This window comes from Ochotona curzoniae, unplaced genomic scaffold (genome assembly GCF_017591425.1).
Source record: "Ochotona curzoniae isolate NIBS_2020 unplaced genomic scaffold, NIBS_Ocur_1.0 contig_2692, whole genome shotgun sequence".
Lineage (NCBI taxonomy): Eukaryota > Metazoa > Chordata > Mammalia > Lagomorpha > Ochotonidae > Ochotona > Ochotona curzoniae.
Window position 1 is genome coordinate 17,137,697 of NW_024465556.1, and position 14,710 is coordinate 17,152,406.

At 41.7% G+C, this 14,710-nt stretch overlaps 1 protein-coding gene across 2 annotated transcripts in view; it reads left to right on the forward strand.

The window, feature by feature from the left end:
- MCU (mitochondrial calcium uniporter) overlaps nucleotides 1-14,327 on the forward strand; it is a 152,586-nt gene extending 138,259 nt beyond the window's left edge. For both annotated transcript variants that reach the window (XM_040975928.1, XM_040975929.1), the window contains exons 5-8: nucleotides 959-1,119; nucleotides 3,250-3,453; nucleotides 10,778-10,894; nucleotides 12,163-14,327. In XM_040975928.1, the coding sequence (XP_040831862.1) occupies nucleotides 959-1,119; nucleotides 3,250-3,453; nucleotides 10,778-10,894; nucleotides 12,163-12,240 (560 nt within the window). In that variant the 3' untranslated portion in view covers nucleotides 12,241-14,327. The remainder of the gene's footprint in view (nucleotides 1-958; nucleotides 1,120-3,249; nucleotides 3,454-10,777; nucleotides 10,895-12,162) is intronic.
- The last annotated feature ends 383 nt before the right edge of the window (nucleotides 14,328-14,710 follow it).

A 14,710-nucleotide genomic window follows, 5' to 3' on the forward strand; every position in this document is an offset into this window, starting at 1 on the left:
ACCCGGAAGAGGCTCCTGGCTTTGGATCGGCATAGTACTGGTCGTTGCGCTCACTTGGGGAGTGAATCATCGGACGGAAGATCTTCCTCTCTGTCTCTCCTCTCTGTATATCCGCCTTTCCAATAATAAAAAATAATAAAAATAAATCTTTAAAAAAAAGATTCTGAAACAAAGACTTTGTTCTAATGTCTTTTTTTGTTTTTGTTTTAATTTCTTGATACCTGAAATCAGCTGAGATTTAGATTCTTAAAACATGTTCTTTGGATTTCTGGAAATAGCTGCTACTCTCAATAGACACCATTGAATCAAAGAATTGAAGCTTTTACCCTTTCAGTCATTCTTATAATTTCATACCATTTAGAACTGATGTGATGTTGACACCCATACAACTATTCTTTGTCTTTCCTTAACAGAATTGAGTAAAAGTTGGTATGCTATGGAAGTTAAGATTATTAGGGTAATGCTATTTTTATTTATATCTTTTAATTTACAGATTTGAAATTGTGTATTTTTTCTTCAAGAATTGCTCAAGAAAATCAATTCAAGTAGCAAATCCATAAATTATAAATCAGTGCTTTAATAAATATCCTAATCAGATTGATTCTTCCCCTATTTCTAACACACGCTTTATCTTTTTGTCTTTATTTAATGAATATCATTATTAGCATTGTTTTTCTTACCGCGCACCTCAGTTTTAACAGCTTGTGAGCATTTAGACTTCCAAGAATGGAAAAGTGGGTTTTGTTCTGAATATTCAGGCTGCTGGTCCAACGAAGAATTTGCTCTATATCCGTGCACAACTCCTCTCGAGAGAAGAGCTATCGCTTTGCCTGGGGCAACACTGGGAGTGTGGTACCAGCAGTGGATCAGTCCGACTTGTTCTTGCTGTTTCCAGTCTCTGGGAGAGTGACTCTTGATTGACATACATTTTTTAAGATGGCGACCCCTTTCTTTTCAGACCTCCTAAGCCATGAAAATGCTGCCACGCTGAACGACGTGAAGACACTCGTCCAGCAGCTGTACACCACACTGTGCATCGAGCAGCACCAGCTGAACAAGGAGAGGGAGCTCATCGAGAGATTAGAGGCGCTCAAAGAGCAGCTGGCTCCCCTGGAAAAGGTGAACAGCCCCGTCTCGCGCTTGGCCCTTGCGGCCAGAGCACACCGTTTCTGTTTTTGCTTCTTAAGTTTCTCGCAGTTGAGCTATGTCAGTCCACTTAGCCAACTGATTTCCAGGACGGCACCATAAACATCTCCCAGTGAAAGCTCGGGAAAGATTGTAAAAGGAAATTTGGAGTCTTAATGATGAACTTAGAGCTGTGATTTCTGACCACACTGCCTTTGGCCAGATTTACCACTTTCAGACAGATTTGGAGTAGTTGCTGATTGGGAAGGGTTGTGAGCACAATGGGTAGTGATTGTAACCAAGTCAACAGTGAATAGTGTGTGGAATATTGTGCAATTGCTAAACATGATTTTGTGGAGCTAATTTTCTGTAGAAAATATTCATAATGAATTATGGTAAACAAATTCTAAAACAGTGTATATTATTATCCAATTTTTAAATGTGTTTTATATCTTTAGCTGCATATATTTATATATCTATGTACAAATACAAAATCAGCAGGAATATGTTGCAAAATTCTAATACAGATCTCCTTTATACTTCTTTGAATGTTTCACAATGAGCATCTTGAAAATAAGGCTGCAAGCATTTAAATTTTAAGAAATTAAATTACAAAGATTAAGCAAGGAAACTTCCTTTAATAACAGGGTTTTTTTTTAATTTTTAGATATAATTACAGTTTTTCTTCACTATCCTTGGAGGTTGGATCCTGAACCAACCTCTCAGATTCTGAAATCTACCATTCTAAAGTTTCTAAGTGCGATAAGAATTAAGAGAACGCCTTGTAAATCGGAGCCATGATGGGTAAGGATTCTTGTGCTGGTGTCTTCCTCCCGCAGCCACGTCGACACAGCCGTATGTCACACAGGAACAGGTGTGGATATTTCACCCTAGGCAATACTCCATGCCTTGTTAAGCGTGTTTCGTGTGTAAAGTATGGGGGTGGGTCATATGGAAGTGTCTTGGAATAAGTTTCCGTTGCTATTGAAGAGATAGAGCAGCTCGTTGTACCTGTGATTTTATGGCGTAGGAGCGTGGGGAGCGTTCTTGATGAAGCAGTGATATATATATATATTTCTGCTCGCCTAGATCGCTCTCATCTATGTGTCGAATATGTTAGGTCTATCTCTCGTATTAAAATTAAATAATAAAATTAGTGGTTTATATTGAGGTGAAGCGCTCGGTCATTGCGTGGCACTTCATCCGTTTTCATTGATTTCTTTGACATAGACCTCATAGCTCGCCAGGTGACTTATTGCGAAGGTGACAGTCACTAGCCCCCACTGTCGACACTCTCAGGGCTTGTGTGAGTGTTGTGTGTGTTTTGGTATTGGGGGGGGGGGGGGTTAGGGGGGTGGTTTTTTTTTTTATTTTTTTCTAGAAGTGCGTCACGGAGATTTAACTCAACAAGAAGGTAGGATTTTAGAGGTTGAGTAAAAATGATTATTGAAAGGTATAAGTGGGTGGATAATGTAAATTGGTTTGGGGGTTTCTTTATAAGAGGTCGGGTAATATTAGCAGGGGGGGAAGTTTGTGTTAATTATCTTTGGGGGGGGGTTTTTTAGTTTTGTGGTGATTGATAAGGTTGTGTTTTAGTATGGAAGAAGATTTAGAGTAGGTATTTGTAATTTTGTGATTTGTGTGGGAGTTAGTAAGGGGGTTGAATTTTTGGGTTATGGGATTATTTCCATGTTGGAGAATAAACAGATCCAGAGCCCATGCTCTGACTCACTGCCGTTCTACCCAGGGCCAGGGTATGCCGTGTGAATTCAGACTGACAGTAGATTAAATCTGTCTGTGGCAGTGAGAGAACACTGCTATGTTTTCATTTCCCTCTTTCAAAGAAGATAATCTTACGGTTAGATGAAGAGCTGTTGAAACTGAGTTACTCACTCCCATATTTTCAGCTGTTTCTAGGATGAAATATGAAACACCAATGCTCTGTAAAACATTATTATTTTATTTAGTAAAAACCATAGATAACAGTGAAGAAGCCAAGTAATATGAAAATTTACTAGAATTAAGACTAAGTTGTTTCTTAAGGAAGAATAGTAACAGATTCAAGAATTTTTCATTGGTTCTGTCAGAAGGCTTTATTTATGGTTGGTCATATGTGCCCAATAGGTACGAATTGAGATTAGCAAAAAAGCTGAGAAGAGAACCACCTTGGTGCTATGGGGTGGCCTTGCCTACATGGCCACACAGTTTGGCATTTTGGCCCGGCTTACCTGGTGGGAATATTCCTGGGACATCATGGAGCCCGTCACCTACTTCATCACTTACGGAAGTGCCATGGCAATGTATGCGTATTTTGTAATGACACGCCAGGTAAGAATTTCTCTCCTAGTCAACTTTTTATGCGACAATAATGCAGTCTTGGCTGTGTGTGTTGTTCCTTGTTGTTATTCTTTTTAAGGCCAGGTGTCTTTACTAATTTATCTTTATATATATACACACACACACAGGTGGTAAACAGGCACACATATGTCCATTTTCTATCAGGCACTGCTCTCAGTGCTAAAGATACAAAGGGAGATTTAAGACATGGTTTCTGCTTTCTTAGATGCCTCAGACCATTTAGAGAACCATAGAAGCCACTAAATTCATAAAGGCAAGCAATAGTAAGAATGCAGTAAGAAGGCCAAGTGGAGGAATGGTCAGCTATAGGGTAACTCGGTCACCTGCTTTGGCTCAGTTTTCTGTGTGATATATAGTTAATGTAACAGTTGGGTGGGGAATGTCACACTTTATTGAGTTCTTGGAATGGAAAAATAGTTGTAACCAGTGAAATACATTAAATTCTGAATTGCTTCGAAGTATTTTTAGAGGATAGTATTTGTGGGTTTTTGTTCATTTGTTTTTACTTCCTTGAAGAAAGGTGAAAATTAACTACTTCATAAATTAAAATTAATCACTTCATACTCTTGGTCTCTTCTTACCAACCAAGGCTCCTTTACTGAGCAGCTCAAACTTATTTTTGTTGCCATTGCTACTTTAATTATCTTGGAAATTCATAGTGTCATTTCTAGAAGTATGAGGAATTTAGTGATATTTATTATGCTATATGTGATGACCACCCCAGATCCAGCCTATCATTTCCTTGAATAACAAGCATTTGAACTTAGATATATAAGAAGCTGTTTCTGTTTCCTTCGGTTTCAGTGGAATGCTGAGAGTCGCTTCTCAAAAAGCACAAGTGTTTTCTTTCTATTGTAAGATCAGTGGTCCTAACATGTTGTTGTTTTTTGTTTGTTTGTTTTTTCAGTTTGTGAGAAAATGAAAGGTCAGGAATGTGACTTAACCTTTCTAGGCCTCCCAAATATGTCTGATAGAGAAGAGAGAAATAAACTGTTTATATTCCTTCAGCTGCTTGCTAGCGCCCCAGGCCGTAGTCAGCGTCTGGCTGATACTGGTCACTGTGAACAGAACCCAGCAGCCGTACCAGTCTTGCCTCATGTTCATTGTTATTCTTGCATCTGTGGACCTGCTCATAACCACTCTGTGAGCTCTCTGTCTCCCTCTTTCCCCATCTCTCTCCCACACACACTCACACCTTTAAAGGTTTCTTTATCTGCTACTACTGAGTGTCCGCAGGTGGTTGTTACCTTTCCTGTCCCTGTGTCTGCAAATTTCCTTGTGTACATATTCCGTATTACCAAATCAAATTACAGTCTCTATTCCTGAAAATGCTCCTCAGTCTCCTACCATTTCATTCCCTACTTCACACCCATCTTGAAATGGGGAAGGTTCTCCCTGTTGATCTCTACCTGTCAGAGTACCTTTCACAAACCTCCGACCGCCTTCCCCACCCCACTACCGTGTACCTCTCCCTCTGAATTGCTGAGTACGTTGCATCTCTGTTTCACTCTCCCTTGCTGCCTTGCGTTAAAATCACTCTACGGTGTCATTGCTCTTGGACTAGACTGCGTTTTTGAGACTGGCATCCTGTTTTCTTCACTGTTTCTCTACCGTGTCACACAGGGCCAAATATCCATAATACCTAGTGACCAGGTCATGAAATAAATGACACCCATGCCTCCATCTTGAACAAAATAGTACTTTCTTGATTGCCAGGGATTAAACATTGTTTCACTTCTGTAAAAGCCCTGTCTGTGGCTTCAGCATTAATATTAACTAACTTTTCCTGAGTTTAATTATATAACAGGCACTTTATCTCCAGTAGCAAAAACACTTCATCTCAATCCGGTATTTACCTCAATTTTCTTTTAAAAATTATTTATTTACTTGAAAGGCAGAGTTACAGAGAGAAAGAAGGAGAGTGACCCTCCATTCTCTGGTTTACTCCCCAAATGGCCCGCAGTGACCAGGATGGGGCCAGGCTGAAGCCAGCAGCCTAGAATTCCAGTTGGTTTTTCTCATGGGTGGCAGGGATGCAAGCATTTGGACCATCTTCCACTACTTTCCCAGGCACTTTAGCAGAGAGCAGCTGGGGCGAAAGTGGAGCAGCCAGGACTCAAACCCACACATCCGTGAGATGCCAGTTTCCTGAGCAGTGATTGAACCCACCGTACCACGATGCTGGCATCCGTGTGTTCATTGTATAGGTGAAGGAGCCAAGGTTCAGAGAGGATGGTCTACCCAGCATTCTGTCTAGTAAACTGAGACGAGGAGTTGAACCCAGGTTGACCTGATGCCCAAAGACTGCCCTTTCCACTTAATTATGCTGCCTTCTGTTGGCTTCATGTTGGACAAATAGTGTCCACTCACTAAAATGGTGTTTTGTAAGTGTTTTTCTTGAATTATAGATAAATACAAATATTAGGCTTAAACACAGTGCTCAAGCAATTTTTTTTCTTCTCATCACGTGGGATTTTTAACATCTTGTCCTATTGGATGTTCCACATCTCTGATTCCCAAAACATTCTTTCTTACATAAATAGCAGTAGCAGAGCATTTACTATTCTTTTATGAATAGGAAAATATTACCCAAATAAATGTAAATAATTTCTCAGATAAAATATTCTTCTGACTAACTAGCATTCATAATTAACATATGAAGCAAAATACCTCTTGAACAGTATTTAAACCCTCCTAAATTGGTGTTATGATAAACTGCTTTTGGTAACAATCTAGCCTACTGGCATTTCTCTCTCGATGAACCACATGTATACATATATAGCCCAGGTGTGCAGTGAGACGTACCATCTGGGCGTGGTAAAGACATGCTGTGACACTGACATGATGAAATCATCTAATGGTGCATTGTCCAGGACATAGTCTCCCTAAGCAATGTGTGATGGTAAACCCCAGTACTAAGTTACATCCCAAAAGAATCTTTATAAGATGGAAAGATCACTGAAAATTATTAAATCAAATGAGATGCTCTCAATGAAACATGAGTACCAGTTGCTGCCATAAGGAAAGGAAACAGCACAGCCATTAGGGCGCCCACGTCCCATGTCTCCTGTAGCAGAGTTGCCTGGATTAGATATCTGGTCCTGCTTCCTCACTCCAGCTTCCTATAGGGCAGACCCCAAGAGGGCAGCACGTGATGACTCAAGCAGCTGGGTCCCTGCCACCCACATGGGACTCCTCGGTTACATTCTGGCTTTGTGGACACTTGAGAGCAAACAGGAACCCTCTCATTTTCCATCCCTCGCCTCTCCACATCTCACGCCACCCTCTTCTCTCCACCCCTCTCTGCTTCTGTGTGTGTGTGTGTGTGCACCTCAAATAAGTAAAAATTGAAGTAGAACTGCCAATCTGAGCTAACTCCACAGCAGTGTAGACAATCCATCCCACTGTCATAGTCAGACCATGGTTATTCCATGGAAATGCTTCACTAAGGTGCTGAAAATAAGTTTTGGGGGAATGAAAACAGTGAGGTAATAAATATATGAGTAAACTTTGAAAAGTCCAAAAATGTATGTAGCAGAGAGGTAATGAATAAAAAGTAGGAAACACTCACAGCTTTTATTGTGCTTTGTCTCCTCAGTTCTAACAGTCATTGTTTATATTTATGTTTATATTTATGTTTCTGTTTATATTCTGCCTCACCAGACCACATCATTGGGCATTCAGGACCTTTTTCCTAGAACTATCCCATGTGTAGGTTAGTATGTTCATTTCTGACTATATTAACTTTTCTTTTTGTTCCTTGCTTTTGTTTGTTTGTTTGCTTATTCCCTCCTTTGCCTTCATCCGGACCTGTAGGCTACTGACATCTTTTTTAACTTTTTACTGTTAAAAAGTTCCTCCTGCATGTCTTACTTTTCTTTCCAACTTAGGCCATATTTGTGACTTCTTATTAGCTTCCCACAACTCCTGCCCCTCTGCCTTTCTACCATTTGTGCTCAGACTCCTGACCTTGGCTGAAATCCACTCTTGATCCTCTCCAGGCTACTCAATATTGCTAGAGAAAAATGAAGTAATGCTATGGAATGGGCCACTCTTTGTGTTTCCAATTATATTTCCTCCTGTTTTATCCCTAAATTATCGTAAGGCTTCATATCAATTACTCCATCCTACCTTAACCTTGCCTCTCATACCTAGAAAATTTAAGTTAATAGATACAAGCTTTCTAATTTCTAAATTCCGTGAATTTAACTGCATCAGTACCTACTTTTGTATTATTTCCCTCAGGTTCAAAGAATAGGTGACACTGCCCTGTTCTGTGTCAGTCCTCCCCATTCTTAGTCATATTTCCTCCTTCCAGTTTCTTATTCCAGGATATCTTGTTGTGTTCCCTGTGTTTTTAACCTCTTCCTCACTGACTGTCATGACTAAGCCATCCACATCTCTTTTCAGGTGTTACCAAATCATGAGATTTCCAGAATGGAAATCCAAAAGTTGTTCCTTTTTCTTCTTGAAAAAGAAAATCCAAAAGATGTTCCTTTTTCTTCTTGAAAAAGAAAACATAGGATAGATTTGTCAGTCTTAAAGATTTATATCATAATTAATGACAGTTCATAGCCAAGTCATAGAAATTGAGATGAATGTAGAGAGCTGTCAAGTTCTTAACCTAATACTTATTCCATTAATTGGTATTATTTTGAAATCTATTTATTTTACTTGAAAGTTAGAATTACAAAGAGAGAGGTGGGGAGCCAGAAAGAGAGAGTCTTCCATTGGCTGGTTCACTCCCTAAATGGCTACCAAGGCCAGAGCTGGGCCACTCTGAAATCAGGAGCCAGGAGTTTGTTTTGGGTCTCCTTGTGGATATAGGGACCCAAGGCCTTGGGCTATCCTCCACTGCTTTCCCAGGCCATTAGCATGCAGCTGGATCAGCAATAGAGCAGCCAGCCCACAAATCAGCACCCATATGGGATGCTGGCACCACAGAGAATCAGCATGCTAAGCCAACCTCTAATTTTTTAACCACATTTATTTATTTGTTTGTTTGTTTGTTTGTTTGTTTGAAAGGCAGGGTGACAGAGAGGCGGAGACAGAGAGATCCTCTGCTCGTTGGTTTACTCTCCCAAATGCCTGAGGCTGGCCTGGCAGAAGCCACAAACTGTCTGGGCCTCCCACATGGGGGTCAGGGCCATTGTCCACCGCCTCCCAGGTACATTAACAGGGAGCTTGATCAGATGCAAAGATAGGACTCAGTAGCAGGCAATTCAGTACGGGATATAGGCATTACAAAAGTACTTAAACCGCCATGCCACAGCACTTTCCCTTAGTGTTCCTGATCCAAACCTCAGTTTTAATCATTTAAAAAACTTCCACAGGCCCTTTAGCTACCACTCATCGCATTATCTGGCATCATCAATCAATTAAGATTTACTTCTGCTGCTAGTTAAAGCATATTGGATACTTGCACCAATCCCATTAGGACAGGATTCTCCCATGAGGACATTGTTGGACAAGTTAGCATTGTTGGACAAGGCTAATACACATCTTCCTGGAGATATGAGAGAGCTGACAAAGTACCCAGAGTGACTAGCAAGGGTCAGAAGAGCCACAAGGTGGAACTGAGGTGTATGTGTGCATTTTCCCTTGGGATTTATGCTGATTAATAAAGGAGACATGGCCGAGTGATCTAGATGTTGAACTGAACTTGATAACCTAATAGGACAAAAATCATAAAGCCTGGTGCCCAGGGACTGCCGAGCACTGCTGTTTTGGTTCAGGGCCTCCAGAGGCTCCCATGGTGGAATACTGAGTTCTGTCTGCTTTTTCATTCTTGTCAGTGCTGGAAATTGTATGAGGTTGCCCCAGTGTAATGTTAATCCCAGAGTGCAGGCTCCTGGCAAATCAAACGTAAACCACCCGTGGCGGGAGACAACATCCTAAACCTCAGATTATTTCTGCAGATACTTTTGCAAATACCAAGTTTGTCATGCAATCAAAAGCAACCAGATACTCAGAAAATGGCTTCAGAAATTATCAACAAGAAACAGGCACATTATCAAACACAGCTGCTCAAATAACTGTGCCTGTGATATCCATGGAGATGAAAGGCAAGGTTGAGCATATTGTCAGATGACTTGACTTAGAAAAAAGAAAAAAGAAAAAGAACTCAATGAAAATGCCTAAAATGTCATGAATACCTTCCACAGCAGCTGACACATAGCTGAAGAGAGAAATGATGACCTAAAAAAATAAAAAGAAAGTAGTCAAAGTGACACAAGAAAAGACAGAAGGATAGGAAACAGCAGAAGACACAGAAGATACAGCAAAACAAAACAAAAAAAATCAAGTTTATTTTCAATTTTGTTGAAGTCTCAGAAACAGAAGAGAGAATGGGAAGAAGTCATGTTTTAAGAGCCAAAATGGTGAAAAACCAGTCACAGTACCAACTATCAAAAAAGAAAGCTGCATCTGGACGTGTCAGTACTCCAGAAGTCCAGGGGAAAGAGAAAAATCTCAGAAACATCCAACAATGGAAAGAAAAGCCTGTTTTTAAAGAGTTCCTGTGTCCAGTGGCTCCAAGAGGCCGGGGAGGCTGGTCAGCAGGCGCCTGGGTTGCAATGAAAAGGAACAATGAAGTACCCATCCTCTGTTGCGCTGTGGAGAGACTATAGGTAGTAATAACATACTACGTGTTTCAGAAATGCTTAGGCATCAGTGTTGTGGCACAGTCAGCTTCCCAAATGGGCACCAATTCCAGGAACAACCCAACTGCCTGTCAGTAATAACATGGATTAGTAACTTGTCATTTATTCACAGTACCGTATAGCAATGGAAATGAGTAGGCCATAGCTACACACAAAAGAGAAAGCTCACAAACATAATATTGAACAAAAGTAGACATAGTATGTATTATATGACTCTGTATTATGAAATTTTAAAAATAGGTAAGATTAAGCTGTATCGTTAAGCGCTGCTCAGGGAGAAAGTTTCAAAAGCAAGAGAACAGTTAGCCTAAAGTTCAAGGTCGAGTTCACTTTGGGGAGAAAGACGTATTTGTGATTGGGAGGAGACAGAAGGTAGGGAGCACCTCTGGATGGTTGGCGCTGTTTGGTGTGATTTTATTCATGATGGTTGGCATGTTTGCTACATGACAATTCATTGTGGTAGTAACTTTTTGTGTTTACTCCTCTGTGTGTTTTTCACAGTAAAAGTTCTTCAGAAGAAATTAGATATTAATCCAGTACGTGTTCATGTATTTCCTTATGTGTGCGTATGTGTTGAAACTGAGCATAATACATGAAGGAATGATAATTAATTTTCCCCTTTATTTTTATAGGAATATGTTTATCCAGAAGCCAGAGACAGACAATATTTACTATTTTTCCATAAAGGAGCCAAAAAGTCACGTTTCGATCTAGAGAAATACAACCAACTCAAGGATGCAATTGCTCAGGTAACTTTGATAAAAATTAAATTCTGCCGCCGTTTTGCGTGGCATTGTTACCATCTGTAACGACAGTGCTTCCCATGGATAAGCTGAAAGAATGATCCAACCCTGTTCTCGGGGATAGGTTATCCCTCAGTGGATTTAAAAAACTTTTTAGGTGTGAACATCAGAAACAGAGAGATCTGTCATACCCTGTCACAAAAGATGGTCACAAAAGCCAGGGTGGAGTTAGGCCCACAGTCTCATCTGGGCCTTTTAAGTGGGTGTCAGAGGCTTAAACACTTGGGCCTTCTTCTGTTGCTTTGCCCAGCCCATTAGCAGCGAGCTGGATTAAGACTGGAACAGTTGGCATCAAACTGGTACCCATATGGGATGCCTGTATCACAAGTAGTGCTTTACCCCCTATTGCACAGCACCAGCCCTGATTAAAAAAAAAACTGCAGTGATTGGCATTGGGATACCATGGGTTAAGCTACCACTTGGGATGCCCACATCTCATATCAGTGTGCCAGTTCAACCTGTTTCCCATCCAACTCCCTGGTAAGGCCACTGGGAGGCAGCAGATAATGGCTCAAGTGTTTAGGTTTCTGCCACCTAACATGACTCCTGGCATAGACCAGGCCAGGCCTCAGCTATTGCGGGCATTTGGGGAATACGCCAGCAGGTGGAAGATCGATTCTCTCTCTCAACTCTCTCGCTCTGTGTATGTGTGTATGTATGTCACTCTACCTTCCAAATAAAATAAATCATTTACATATATAAAGATTATTTATATAAATTATATATACTACCTGTGTTTACACATAAATATATGTATAAATTATATATATATATTCACACATATATGCACACACACATAAAATGCTACAGTTGACTATGTATCACTGGTTTAAAATTCACTGGCTAAGTGAAAAACTTGAACAGTTACTGTTAAAGTTCTATGTAGCATTAAATTAGAGTTCTAGTTGCAGGCACATTTTGTAAAAGGACTTTTCAGTTGAGAAGTGCCGTGGAGACGGACACGTCTCAGGTGCTCCTGCATCGTTAGCTCCCTCAGCCTGCAGCACGTGGCCAGTGACAGCTGAAACCGGCCAGCACCAGCTTGATGGAAGCTCTGCTGGCTGTCCTCTGCCTTGCATGCGTGGCCTTTATCTGCCCAGCCTCTCCGCTTCCCCGAGGATGGAGATGGCTCCCCGGTTCAGGAACGCAGGACGGACAGTGCTCTTTTGTTAGCCTGGCTGACCAGTTTCCCTCTTCTTGTGTTTTTATTTTAGGCAGAAATGGACCTTAAACGACTGAGAGACCCATTACAAGTACATCTGCCCCTTCGACAAATTGGGGAAAAAGATTGATTTGCAGAGTCTTGGGTTCCCGGCAGAAAGAGCCTGTTTCTAACTCTTGCCTTTTTAATGAAAGCATTGCAGGTGGAAGCGAGGGGCCATGTCCGGGTAGAGAGCTTTTACCTTTAATCATAAAACAAAAACACAAAGGATCTTGGGGGGTGGCGAGTAAGGAAATGTTAAAATCTGAGGATCAGGTATTGTGGAATATAAGCTCCAAGGGCTTAGTAAAATAATGTCTTAATCAAGCATCTCAGTTTCTGGATGAAAGTGATGCAGTTACACAATTGAGAGATTCATAAAGGGAAAATGCTGCTGGGGTGTGTATTTCTTGCATCTTTGCAGGGTCAGCAAAACAGTAACACACCAGCACCCTACTCTAATTTTGTTTTTTATTTAACTTTTCTTATTTTGACATAGGAGTAAATAAATTATCAGAAATGCAAATCCTTGTGGTACGTGGATAGTAAACAGAGCCTGAGCCCATATCATTAGTTCCATTTCAGATGGGACCCAGGCTCTGCCAGGTTACCAGGGAATGTTGCCCATCTCGGCCCTTTTTCTGACCATCCACCTATTCCTGTTGGTGACACTAATTTTATGCACGTGACCCTTAGGATTGATGTGTTGGATTATCCCGTAATACCTTCTTCTCTGTCAGTGTATCCTGGTTCTCTGGATCGGTCTTTAGAAATCAATGGTAACACTGCATGAGGTTTTGGCTTTGCCTTTTTTTTTTTTTAACCTGATTAGTCTTTGAGAGGAAGGAAAATTTCTCTTCTTTCTGGACTCTTCCCCTGGTATTCCCAAGTCCCTTCCCTGCTCAAAGCAAAGGAGGGGTGCCTAGCTGTCTTACCAAATCAGGAAGATGTTGTAAGGTTAACGAATTGGCTAGAAATCATGGCTCTGTATAGCCATTTCAGAACCCAAATAATGTCCCTGCTGTTAGTCTGCCTGTGGCACTGTTCCAGGCCACCTGGCTGCCCCCGCCTGGCCTGGAGGCTTGGGAAGTCACCAAGGCAGTAAGCACACTGGTACCTGCATTGATGGGGAGCCCGCCTCCAGTCCAGCAATCAGGGGTGGGGACCTCAAAGGTGCAACTTACATTTCTATGGCTTCCTACCCTCTGCACCCTATTTTTTTTTTTCTTATCTTAAATTGCAAGAAAGAAGAATTGATCTTACAACTCTCAGCGAGTTTTCTGCCTCTGTGCGAATGTGCACTTGTAGAGCCAGGTGGAATCCTGTCCAGTGGTCTGCCCGTGACCGCCGTGGGGCGGGGTAGCAGGGGTGGCAGGGGCCTGCCACGCGGCTGGCTGTATCTTGTCTTCCTCAAGATTCCTCCCGCCTCATTGTGGCAAGGGGGTTTCCCCTCCTCCCCTTCCTGCTTCAGGATCATTGTGTATGAAAAGAAAACCCCAGACCCCAGGTGCCTGGCAGAGGTTGAAGGCCAAGCCAGGACTGCTGCTCCCGCTGCCTGCCGCCTGCCACTGCCACCACCTCCAGGCAGGAGGACTGAGAGGATGCATGCCTCCCCACATTTCCCCTTCCCACTTCCTGCCCCCTTTCTTTTTGTTAAATCGTACGGATTATTTTTAATACCATTTCTCCTGTTTGTGCCAAGAGTTTTAAAGAAGGAAACAGCCGAGTGCAGTGCACAGATCCTTGTGGGATATGTGGGAGGCAAGGGAAGGAGAATGGGAGAAAGGTCCTGTAAAGAAATACCAAAACACAGAACAGTGTACAATCCTGTATCATTTATGAAATATGTATAAAAAGCAACGTACCTTCCGGAACAATAAATACTTATTCAATTTTTGAAACAAAGCTTCTTATTCTTTAAAATATTTATATACAAAACTTTGTTCCTAGGACCTGTTATTTACTTATTTGTTTAATGTGAAAGGCACAGACAGACATCAACACAGATCTCCCATCCACTGGTGTCATTCTCAAAAGGCAGAGCTTGGCCACCCAGTGCCAGGAGCAGGAGCTCAATCCGGGTCTCCCACGTGTGTGGCAGGAACCCAGCTTGTTGAGTCATCACCAGCAACTCCCCTCAGCGTGCATTAGCACACACCTGGGATCAGAGCAGTGAGAGGACGCATGCCCAGCTGCTTTGACAAACAGCATGACAGCCACTGTCCCCAACACCCTCCCTAGAGTCTGTGTTTGTTAAAAAGCAAGTGGTGTTACTTCTTCCTCAGTCCCTGATGGTGAATGTTTTCCACAGTCACTGAGAGGGAGGGATGTCTGTGACCATCAGTGAAGTCAGTGACCATGATGAGACTGATGTCCTCAACTCCCAAGTCACAGAAGAACGCCTTCATTATGCCAGGACCACCTTCACAGTCCACTGCGGGCTCCTCAACTCAACAATGTTGTTCAAGACCAAACTAAATTGGGCGTTGACAGTTCTAAGAAGTTGTGTCCAGTTTGACATAATCTCCAACCAAGAAGATCCTACAGGCTGCCATGCTTAT